At 36.1% G+C, this 12394-nt stretch overlaps 1 protein-coding gene across 2 annotated transcripts; it reads left to right on the plus strand.

Annotated features, from left to right (window-relative positions):
• The first annotated feature begins 2478 nt into the window (after positions 1 to 2478).
• Positions 2479 to 12105, plus strand: LOC123528835 (haloacid dehalogenase-like hydrolase domain-containing 5). Of its 2 annotated transcripts, XM_045308862.2 has the most exons (9): positions 2479 to 2612; positions 3596 to 3806; positions 5975 to 6018; positions 6785 to 6979; positions 7225 to 7337; positions 7660 to 7796; positions 10210 to 10439; positions 10876 to 11018; positions 11168 to 12105. In XM_045308862.2, the coding sequence occupies exons 2-9, from the start codon at positions 3605 to 3607 to the stop codon at positions 11550 to 11552; spliced, it is 1449 nt and encodes a 482-aa protein (XP_045164797.2). In that variant the 5' UTR covers positions 2479 to 2612; positions 3596 to 3604; the 3' UTR covers positions 11553 to 12105. The 2 variants fall into 2 exon arrangements, with proteins under 2 accessions (XP_045164797.2, XP_045164796.2); XM_045308861.2 differs by lacking the exon at positions 2479 to 2612 and having other exon boundaries at positions 3517 to 3806.
• The last annotated feature ends 289 nt before the right edge of the window (positions 12106 to 12394 follow it).

The raw sequence follows: 12394 nt of genomic DNA on the forward strand, positions 1-12394 counted from the left end.
TGTGATCTCTTGTTTACTCAATGACTTTTGTTAAATCCTAAAAAAAAACAGTAAACTCTTTCAGCTAAATACTTGAGTAAGGAACAAGATATTGTGACCAAACTGGCATTAATTTTGAAAGGATATCAGTTAATTGAATATGTCTGTCATTTTCATTTTAGTAGGTACAGGTTATGTAAACAATGTTGATGATTTTATACTTGAATATATTTTTTTGTGTCTGTAAGCTTATTTATAGTTGCCACCAGTAACCCATATGGGCGACTCCTCCAGAGGACAGTAAGTACTGTTAGTAGGAGGATAGTGCAAGATACAGAAGACGCTCCAATTCCAGAAGCTTCCCTGGTTCTTTAGCATGCCAGGTGTAAAGCACCTATACACAGGACTCTTATCCCAATGTTAGTAATTTTTAGTTGGAGGAGCGGGGGCTCGAACTCGTAACCCCTGGTTTCGTAGTCTAACAGTGTTACCACTGGACCACTGTGTCCACTCTACCTGAATATAAGTTTGATAACCGGGTTGATATTTTTGTAGTTCAGAGACCTGTGATACGACAATATCCTTATACAATAACTAAGCAAATATTGACAGTATTATGTTGTTTTACTTGTGTCCAGATCCTTGTAGAACCATTGAATTAAACGATACTGTTTTCATTTATTGTGTAACTTTCAAAAGTCCTTGCCATTCTGCAGATGTAAGTGTTGTGCACGGAAGAATAGGTTTTTAGCTTGACTATTCAAAGAATAGGTAGAGCTATTGGACTCACTTATGCGTCGGCCTTGGCATCCCAATTTGGTTATGTTTTTGTATGTAAGCTGGTATTTCAGTAACTACTTGTGGGAATGGATTGAAACTTCACATACTTATTTACTGTGATAAACTGACTTACACTGCATAGATTCCATAACTCTATTTTGCTTTTTACAAAATTTCCCCCTTTTCCGACTTAGAAATTTTTGGTTAAGGTTTTATATGTATGTTTTATATGGGAATGGATTGAAACTTCACACACTTGTTCACTGTCATGATCTGACATACAGTGCCTAGGATCCATAGCTCTACTTTGCTTTTTTACAAAATTGTGCCCCTTTTTGATTTAGCAGTTTTTGGTTAAGGTTTTTGTATGTAAGCTGATATTTCAGTATATACTAATAAAAGGATTGAAACTTCACACACTTGTCCATTGTCATGAGCTAATATGCATTTTACAGGTTCAATAACCCTGTTTTGCAATTTTACAAAATGATGCCCCTTTTTCAACTTTCATATTCATTCAATTGACAAGGCTGTTGAATAGTCGAGCGTTGCTGTCCTCGTACAGCTCTTGTTCTCTTAGTTGGCAACAGATAGTTGGGATACAGTTCATAAAAGTTCTCAATGGTCACATGAAGCTGTGTCAAAAACAGACTTCTGCAACATGTTTTTCAAAAGAAACCCCTCTCAACTCTCATGCTGCGCCACCTTGAAAATTGAAAATAATTGGGGAATTTTTAAATAGATTTTTGGAAATATTAAATGTTTAAAAGATTTTTTGAGAGAAAAAAACTGGCCATATACTGATATATGAGTATAAAGAGTTAAAAAGTTTTAAAATATTTTTTGTGTCTCCCAAAATTTGGCGAGGCGGAAGGGATGGGGGCAACTGATATGTCCGTCTGATGTCCATCCATCATGAAACAGGATTGTTATTCAGCATGTGAAGTTATGCACCTGAGGTTTTGTTTCTAATTTCACTAAGCCAGACCAGAGCTATGACCCACTTCTCTTGGGGGGAAGGAGGGCGAGGTGGGGGTGCGCTTTAGACGCAAAGACTGGACGAGCACCTGCACAGTCATGATTCTAGCTATACACCGGTGTTCAGTTAACCTTACCAGTATTCTTGCATTCTGTACCAGTAGTGACATGTTCTCCGCAAGTAACTGACAACTCTTCTCTTGAATCAGAGGTAGAATACAACTGCCTTCAGACGCATAGGCTGGTCATTTTAACTTTTGGGGTTGAACTACTAGTAATTCCAACTTAAACTTTTTTTGTGTGGAATAAGTAGTATGTAAGGAAATGAAACATAGAAAAAAAAGTCCTCAAAAATATCAAAGCACTTTTGTGGGGATTGAACTCGTCCGACCTTCCAATTCATAGTATTGTGGCCATCCTACTCCGCATTAGAACATGAGGTGTTCCGACTACGTGAATTTAATTTTTATTTTTGTTTGAACTAGGCCTAATAGTTGAGCTGTACCGGATTACGTGTAGAAGCTTAAACGTGAATACTGAAATGCCTTTGCAAGGAAACCACACATGGAAACCTGGTAAGTGCATGGTGCTGAACGTGATCACACGCTTCAGGGAAATCAACAATACATGTATCAGATGTGTCATTCTCCTTTAATCAGTTATATTGCCACGGCTTTTCAAGGTCTTGCACGTAATATCGCATATATCTATATATATTTTTAAATCATTAAAAAATATTTGTTGACATCATAATCCCTGATCACGCACGGGACACTTTCCCGCATATCCTGACCGAGATCTTTTGAAACTATAAAGGGATGTCGGCTTGTGGTAATACACCACATATTGAGATAAATTCGGATTTTTTAAGATCGGTAAGTCAATTTCCTAGGAATTTATTTTTGTCTTTAGATATTTATTTTTTGACCTCTGTATATTAGTTCTTTAAAACAACCACCATCCCCGCCCCGTTTCATGCTTTCGGGGCGATTTCAATGGTCGTATGTAAATCAGCCCCTTAACTGAATTTAAAAGTAAAACAAACAAAAAAATGTCACAAACAATTAACGCAGTTGTGTTCTTAGCAATATAAGAATCCGGTTTGTTTTTGTTTCAGTAAACGTGATATTTTTTATTGTACAAAATAAGATTGTTTAGCTGATAAAACTTGATATAAGACAACCTGTGTGCGTGGACGTGGGGCATGGGGTGGGTGGAGGTCAAAAAATGAAGAATAGAATTTCATAGTTCTAACAACGTATATAATCCAATACATATGTAAACATAGTTCATGCAAATGATAAATCTAAGTCTTATAAAAGTGGAATTTTACCCTTGTTCTTTTTTTAAATTTAGTCTTTTGTAACACGTTTGCTTAAAACATAAAACCAGGCACAGTACTCTAGTTCACAAATGGAATCGGTTAAATTTGACATTTTCAGGTAAACAAAATTTTAAGGGATGAATTTTTCCAATGTGTCACTTCAAATTATGTTACTGACACAACCGGAACAATATGAAATATCATTTATTTACAAAAGATATAATTCATTCCAGACTTTCTCTATATTCCTTATGATTTGAAACATTACATATTTAGACGGTGATATATCTGCATTTCTTGTACATGATTCTTACGCTTCCGACACCTACAAAATGTTGAACGATGAAACTTTCACCATTGATCAAATAGCACGACATAATAACGTGAAAGTGTTATTTTATTGGAAATGAATGACTTGAACTTCTAATTTTATGTCATTCTCCATATAAATCAAGCAGTTGCATCTTGGATACAACACACAGCTAAACAAGTACGGGTACATTGGAAATCTAGCCTTGATACGTGTTCTTTCAGACATAAAAAATGGGTACAGTCTGTGAAATGGGTGTAGTATTTAAACTTGGAGACGAACAGTTTGAAGCAATGGTTGACCACAAGGCGGACGCACGTCCGAACCTGGTCGAGGAGATGCCGCAAGAGACGAAATTTATCCTCAATGACAAAAGACAGGGTATTGAGGTTCGTAGACTTGACAACGAGTACAGACGTCGTTCATGCATGTATGGTAAGTACCCATACTTTTAGCACTGCTGACATGGGACGACATATCAATTTGTACTAAATCAAAGTATTCCAAATACCAGACAAAAATCGGTTGAAAATTCGGGGGAAAATTCATATTAAAATGTTGTTTTTAGATTGTCCTGTCAAAGTATTATTAAAACAAAACAAAAAAAGTAGTCCAGAGGATGTAAACACCTATATTTAGTTACCAAAAATCATCGTAACAAAGCGTGTAAATTAAATGCTATATCATGTCCTTAATTGAAGACACGGCTTATTCTTGAGTGCGCTTTAAATAAACGGTGAATGATTCACAAATAGAAATAAGTAGACAAAAAGAAACCCCCATTCGCTGATTCGAGTTACATAAATACATTTGTACTGATTTAAAAACATAAAACGGTATGACTGTGTCGGATACAGTTAAACATGTACACAAGGACCACCAACAGTTCCTTTACTTGGAAGTGTCTATACTGAATACACTGCTTGTTGGAAGGTCTGTTGACAGATTGTCTTTGATGTTAAATGTTTGATTGTACTGTTAATCCGTAACACCCTTTTTATTCCTTTTACACTAAATATAACTAAATACTAGTAATTATCTATACTAATAGAGCCCAGAACGCAAGTGAGCACTGAACTAACGCTATAAATCGAGTGCTGAGCGTGAAACTATTTTTTTATATACAGTTTCAATAGTTTGGGCTCTCAGCCCATGAAATAGGCTTTTAAAATATGACACTATAGGCGGATTTGGACATAGCTTACCTGCTTTCACAGTAGTACGGTTTCTCAGAGAGGCGTTTTCACCTTTGACCGCAGAAAATAGCTAAAATCAGGGTATGGTAGTGCCGCGACAAACAGCTGGTTATCAACACGTTTGGTTGTTGTACCAATCTTTTTCATTTTCAATAGCTTGAACACCACCTATATCTTCACCTTTTAAACTCTGTGTTCAAAATCGATATTTAATTTTGAAATTATTGGGAAAAAAAGAAGAAGTTCAATGTGAAAAATGAACTAAAATTATCTTGTATCTACAAAACCTTATAAAGTTTGTTAGGGCGGTTTTCCTACATTTTCAAACATAAGTCGGTCATTTTCACCCTAGGTCAAGATTTCTATGTCAAACGTCACTGCCCTATATATGGTGTTTGTTTGGGCATTACTAACGCACGTCTACAAAGATAATTATGAAAACAGACTTGCCCTTGATTTAATACATGATTTCAAAGTATAATTAGAATTAGCGCATAACAAATAGTGACATAGAGATAAAAATGTCAGATTATATGAATCGGCGGCTATTTTATTTTATTCTTTTTTTAATTTATTTATTATTATTATTTTTTTTTTTGCTGTTTTACGCTTTTACATAATTAATTAATTAATGTGATGGGGCAAACTTAGCCAGAACCTTTTTAACTACTATTATTGTGTACATTTTGTTCATTTGCTGTATTGGTTCATAATTGTTGACGACAGTGAAATTATTTATTTACAATTTGTTGTTTTTCAACGGTTGCTTTGCCCTATGAAGTCGCCCTACCGACTGTAATGGACTTAACTTTAACATTTTCTGATTATTATACTGTTGTTTTATCTATAATCAAATTTAGCATTACGTTAAAAAAGAAGTGCATTCATGCATCATGTGCTCATGATTTCACGTTGTCAAATGTTTTATTACCTGTTTAAAAAAAAAACAAAAAAAAACGCAAATAAAGTCTGAAGAAAAGTTGCGGTACTCGGAAGAAGCCAACGAAGCCAAAAAAGCATAGCTTTGCTATCGTAGACGCATGCGCACGATTTTTGATACATGCATGATCTTAAGTTTTAGAATGTTTGGTGTGATTCCTACAAAGTAAAACGACACGATCTAGTGAAATTTACTAAAGAACCAACGACTAGCGTATATCACATCCAAAAGCCAAATACTAGCTTATCATGTCCGGCTATCAATACCTGATTCGACAAGTTGGTTTGAAGTCAGCTACTTCATTTCGCACGAACAAAGGAATGCTAGATATATGGTTATGATATGGTGCCACGATGCCTCAAAGCCTGTACTTATCTGCCTTAATCACGTCATAGCCTACTTCATTAGTATTTTATATTTATTTATTTATTTGTTTGTTTTTTAATGAAGTTTTGTGTTGTTTTCAGACAGCTCTGAAGTAAGAAAGGTTTCGGACAGCTTTGAAGACAAGGTAAGCATGCTTATATAGGTAAGATGATTCATAGAACCAACGGAGCTGACTGCCAACGACACGCATGTTGATAAAACAAGGCGAATTTGAATCTCTAACATTCCCATTAGTATATTTTAGGCTAGATATATTTTTTTGTTTAATTTATTAACAGAATTTTACAATAAAGTATATCGTCGGCCTCAGTCAAAAAGGACGTACCTGCATTTTTGCCAAAGTCATTTTCGAAAAGATATTTGTTCCCGCGCAGTCGCAAAGGTCAAAAATCGGCTTGTGAGGAAACGATGTAAAGTAAATTTCATCGGCGGGCGAAAAAGACGTATTAGCAATGGATCGCCATTTTGCACAAAAGTAAAGCAATAAATGAAGCTATTTGGAATTCTTATAAATCATATTCATGCAGTTTTCAAATACATCTTTTTGACGCTGACTTTTTTTCAAATTGTGTACTTCTATTTGCAGATACGCTGTTTTTGAATTTTCGTTTTTTGTGTCTCCCGAAAAGCTGGTATTTTTCAGGTATATCCGTTTCTGCTGAGGTCGACGATATGCTATACCTATTTTGAAAATTCAGTACAAACCGAATTTTGTATGACCCAGTTACCATTATAATCTTAACAAATGTAGTACACCTCAATAACTTGTTTACTCCTCCGTAGTAAAATCAGCTGTTTTATCTGGGTCAGTTAAATGCTTTGATAAATACTGCGTGTATGCAGGGTCAATGTACTAAAGAAGACAAAAAATGAACTGTTTTTTTTTTTAGGCTGACTTTGGCATACTATTCGACATCGACGGTGTACTGGCTCGAGGTTCGACTCCCCTGAGTGCCGCCCAACAGGCGATACGGCTCCTGGAGGACGATGAAGGCCGCCTGAAGGTTCCGGTAGCGTTTGTGACTAACGCTTGTAATAGGAGTAATGACAAGGCGACTCAGATACAGAAATGGCTCAATATTCAGGTAGGCACCAAGTTTACATAGGTAACATAAAATATAATCGTTTTATTGTGAATGAAAGAAAAGTTTCAAGACCTTGTATCACATTTCTTCATTTATAAAATGTTTAACAAATAGATGAATCAGATTTGTGTATCTTTTTCTTTTTTTTTTTGCTCGTTTTTTTGCCATGTGTGTGCACATAAAATTCTTATTCTTAGTAAACAGAGTCTAAATTTTTTGATAAATAAAATTTAATAACGTCACAGGTGACGCCAAATCAAGTGATCCATGCGCCGACGCCGGCGAGACTGTTGACAGACTTCCACGACAAACATGTTCTTGTCGTTGGACAAGAATACAAAGTTGATATCGCAAAAGAGTATCCTTTCCTTGCAAAATTTAAATATCGCCATTTAGATTCATTCGAATCAACGTTGTGCATAGATTTTTATACGCAAATGTCATAAAAATTGTGATTTTCCCACAAACTGTCAGTTTGTTAACATACAGCAAAATCGAGACCATGTTGTTAACATAATTATACCCGAGATTACTTTAGATTCTCTAAACGTTTTATAAATTAAATTAGTATTTGCTAGCATTCCTGTAGCCATATTAAGACTCGAACCCGCCTCGACCAGTAAGTGCCTTGTTTTGGTTATCAGTTCAAAGCGACAGTTGTATTCCTTAACCAGTTAAAGTCTTGGATTTACAAATGTGTGCACGATAGAGGACGTGCAGCGTGCCTATCAACTGTTAGACATGGTTGATCACGAGCACAGGAATGCTGTGGCTACCGGAAGTCATCCAGACGACAATACGTTTCCTCCGCTTGAAGGTAAATGTTTTTTGTTCTTAATTTACACATACGTTAAAATATATGGTAAATTTCCGCTGTAGCGAAACTCAAACCCATGACCTCTCTAGTTGCCGATCAAGTCCTAATGGTAAGGCAACAATTAGGCCATTCAAAAAGTTGAACACGGAACCAGTTTTTAACAATGTAAGTTATATACCAAAATGTTCATCCAAGATGGCCGCTACAAAAGTAATGATGACTACAATGTTTAAACACACCATCATATCTACATTTTCATATAGATTTTAATTATTTTTCTCTTAACTATTTTACTACGATATGTCAGATTTTATGAGTATCTTTTTAACATAAATTGCCTAAATGTATTATGCATATTAAAAGTCAAAAAGTCAAGTAATAATCAAAACTCAAATATCGGATAGATAAAAGTATATTTTTAGCATATGATTTCAGGACAATTTCATATTTCAAAAGTATTTATGCAAAAAAAAACAACATGTTCTTAAGTTCATTCTCGGTGAGCATTACTCATAGTACTGTGAATACTACTCAGTGAGCACTACTCACGATGCCTTAAACACTACTCAGTAAGCTGTACTCACAGTACCGTGAACTTTACTCAGTGTGCAGAACTCACAGTGCGGCGAACACTACTCAGTGAGCAGTACTCGCGGTGTCGCGAACACTTCTCAGTGAGCTATACTCACAGTACCGTGAACACTACTCAGTGAGCAGTACTCGCGGTGTCGCGAACACTTCTCAGTGAGCTATACTCACAGTACCGTGAACACTACTCAGTGAGCAGTACGTACGGTTCCGCGAACACTACTCAGTGAGTAGTACTCACAGTACAGTGAACTCTACTCAGTGGGCAGTACTCGCGGTGCCGTGAACACTACTCAGTTAGCAGTACTCACAGTACAGTGAACACTACCCAGTAAGTAATACTCACAGTCCGTGAACACTACTATATGATCAATGTTCTGTAATAAGTACTCAGAGCTGTGGTCACTCCACACTGACCATTAGCAATGATCACTGACAAATTGTAACCCCAGCCACTTAGAGTCCTTCCCACTGAACATTTCTCACTACACTAAAAAAGGGACACCGTTGTAAAATAAATGTGACCGTAAACCACATACACGCATCACAGGATTGATGCCCCGTTCTCTAACGAAAAAGGGGCGACAGTAGTGTCAACCTACCATATCCCCTTTTGAGATAGATTATGTCAACTTTTTATCAAGGGTTTTGAAGAAATAGGTTATATATGATATCTTTCTTACGTTTAAGCAGGGTAATAGTGTCAATTTGTTTTCAGTTTTGACATTTAAAACCGAATTTGATTATATATTTTTTTTTGAAAATATGACGGTGATTATTTTTTTAAGCTCCTGTAAAACTGATTTATTAGACTTTTAATTATTTCAGTGACATCGTCGAAACGTTTTAAAAACGTTTAATAAGGTTCTATCAAGGTACATATATTTCAAGTTATGCACAAATATACTCTATTTTTGTATGAAAATCTTTGCTTGAGGCAATAATTGAATAGCATTGAAAACCTGACTATGGATAACACGACATTATCCGTGTCCATGATAACAAATATAAATAAATGTACTAATAAAATATAAATAAATATACTACTATACAAAATTTAAAACAATTCCCGAAAATGAACCAAATAATTATGTTGCTATTCAGATGTTCTGACCTCATAATGGATAAAAACTCCCTATCCTTGGGGGAATACTAAACATGAAATAGAACTAAAAACTGACCACAAAATGTGTTTTTTAATTCCTGCATAACTTGAGGAAGAAAATTAGACACATGTGTCAATATGTATCAACTTCTACTTTTCTGTTTACCTGCTTGTAATGCGCATATAAAGTCACATTAGCACGCGTACCTTTAACAACAGTTTTTACTGTAAAACATCAATAATTGTCATTCTTTGTATAAGATAATCTTTTTGTGCCATTCTTTGAATTCTTTCAACAGGATTTATAGGTAAAGTTTGTATTTTAGCAGGAATTTGACCTTTTGACATATTTTTTTACAATTCATGAAATATGTGTTGCAATAATTCTACAAAACAATGCAATGCCAGCAGTTTATTTCACCTAAAGTGAATGAAGAAAACCTTATTTTTTTTACAAAACTTTTACGAACATTTCGGTAAATAACATGCCTTGTTAAAAATTTGGTCCAGGTTACCCCTAGAAATAGTGGACTTTCTTGGCTGAAGTCACACTACCATAAGCTCTGAGATCCTCAGATATCTAATGTAATATTGTGAATGAATATTACATATTACTTATGCATATTTAAGCCATTTTCCTAAATGAATACTTAACAGTTTCAATTGTAAATAAAGGAAGTAAAATATTGTTATAAAAGTTTACATGTATATATTTTTCAGCTGTGCTTCTGATTGGTGAACCGACGCATTGGGAAAGTCACCTCCAGCTACTGGTTGATCTGTTGCTGACTGAGGGCGTTCCGAACACAAGCCACACCCCTAAATCTGTTGCAGACGTGAAACAGTTGCCCGTGATCGCATGCAATATGGATCTCGTTTTTATGCATCAAGCCTGTATGCCTAGATTAGGGCACGGAGCTTTCTTGGTGTGTCTGGAAGCTTTGTACAAGGTGCGTACAGTACCTCCAATTAATGTGTTCACATTACACTCATATATAATTTTATATTGCCCTTCTAATGCATATTGCAGTATGAGATAATTCATATTCAGACACTGTGCCTGTTATAAAAAGCATATTCAAAGGCATTATGATTTTATGCCTTATAAACCTCTAGCCTGCTGGCGGCATGTGATTCTGCCTTTGTGACCAGTACAGACCAAGATCAGCCTAAACATCCATGCAGTCTGATCATGGTCTGCACTGTTCGCTTTTTAGTCAGTATATTTTCAGTAAACACCCCTTCGAATAATAAATGGTACTGCCCAAATTGAATGATGGACCAGACCATTATAAATGTTTAGTAGGGTAAGGGTTAAGATGATAATGTCACATATATTTATAAGTATGCTTTGTAATTCTACCCTTTTCTGCAATTACTTTACAGAAAATCACGGGAAGAGATTTGGAATATCGTGCCTTGATTGGAAAGCCCTGTGAGATTACGTACAGATATGCGGAGCACGTGATCGGTGACGTTGCCAAGAATATGGGCATTACCCGACCGATCAGGAAATTGTACTTTGTTGGGTAAGCGTAGTTTAAAAGCACTAATATATTACTGTACCAGGCGTAGGTCCGTGATTTTAAAGAACAGTTGATTTTTGTAGTTTCAACAAAAAATATATATACAAATCGTGAATACTAATGTTGTTTCAATGATTCTTTATCTTTTATAGCGACAACCCAAATGTCGACATTGTCGGAGCCAACCTTTATGACAGGTACCTGAAGAGGGCGTGGCAGAATCGACAAAATGGTAACATAAATGAGGACAATGACAGCGACCATTTGCCGGTCAGTAGGTCCATTCCAAAGGGTATTAACTTGTACGAACAAACAGTACGCTCAATGGAAAGCCTTCTCGTCGGAACCGGGGTGTTTAAACCCGAGGAGACGACTGCGGGTGGCAGCCCAAGTGATGATGTGTACCACGGACATAGAGACATTTTGCATGAGCCTGAACTGACCAAACCCTCAAGGTTTGTGCCGGATGTGTGCTATGGAATACAACATATTCTCAAGCAGGAGAATTTCAACCCATGCGCAAATAGCGCATGGTGATATGATCTAAAGGAAATAGGACCAAGTACTGGAGTGATAGAAACGTCGTCACGCCAGGTTGTCACGGTTGTAATGAGAGTCTGCTGCCGGCCAGTGTTTGAATTCTCTTGCCATGAACAGATACATTACAAATGATCTCCACATCACCAGTCATTACATTTACGCTTGGCATTGATAACATCATGGCGCTTTTGGAGCTTATTGTATATTCATGTTTTTGCTATATTAATGACATTGTGTTCTAAAAATGAGCTCTTGTCTGTGACCTCCCAATAGCGGTTTTATAAGAGCTGCAAGTACCGCTGAAGAGATCCCAACTTTTTGAGTGGCTGGTACCTCTAAAGGGGCCTCATAGACACTACATGGCAGAAACGCTTGAAGGGAGCCTCTTCATATGTATAGAACAAGATCTCATGGTGGCAAAGCGCCTATAAACCTCTCATATTTCAGATATCATTCGCCCATTAACTTATGTGATATTATTTAAATATTAGGAAAGATCATTTTGTATGTAAATTACCATATTATTTTAATAAAACTGTTGCGCAAACGACTTGTTCTTTTGTATTAAATTGTTGCGTTTTCTGTAATTTGTTTTACCATGATCAAAGAGTACGCATCAGCTTCTATGGTTGTCGCTCAATATTCTTCGCCGTTGACAATGAAATAAGCAAATGTTCCATCTCTAAAACACTAAATACCTCGACAAGTGATTAAGTTGCTGAGTTGTTGAGTATCAAAGATTCTTCCTCATTTTTAAAGGTCTTCAAGCTCTAAATATTCAACAAAATCACCTGTTCCTGAAACAAGCGGAGGTATAGAAAATGAAGAAAGGGGTTTGA

This window comes from Mercenaria mercenaria, chromosome 13 (assembly GCF_021730395.1).
Source record: "Mercenaria mercenaria strain notata chromosome 13, MADL_Memer_1, whole genome shotgun sequence".
Lineage (NCBI taxonomy): Eukaryota > Metazoa > Mollusca > Bivalvia > Venerida > Veneridae > Mercenaria > Mercenaria mercenaria.

Bases quoted from the DNA above. Each gene is read 5' to 3' on its own strand.
- LOC123528835 (XM_045308862.2), top strand. From the start codon at position 3,605: ATGGGTACAGTCTGTGAAATGGGTGTAGTATTTAAACTTGGAGACGAA. The intron at 7,797-10,209 runs GTAAATGTTTTT...TATATTTTTCAG, and splicing joins TACGTTTCCTCCGCTTGAAG to CTGTGCTTCTGATTGGTGAA. The intron at 10,440-10,875 runs GTGCGTACAGTA...ATTACTTTACAG, and splicing joins GTCTGGAAGCTTTGTACAAG to AAAATCACGGGAAGAGATTT.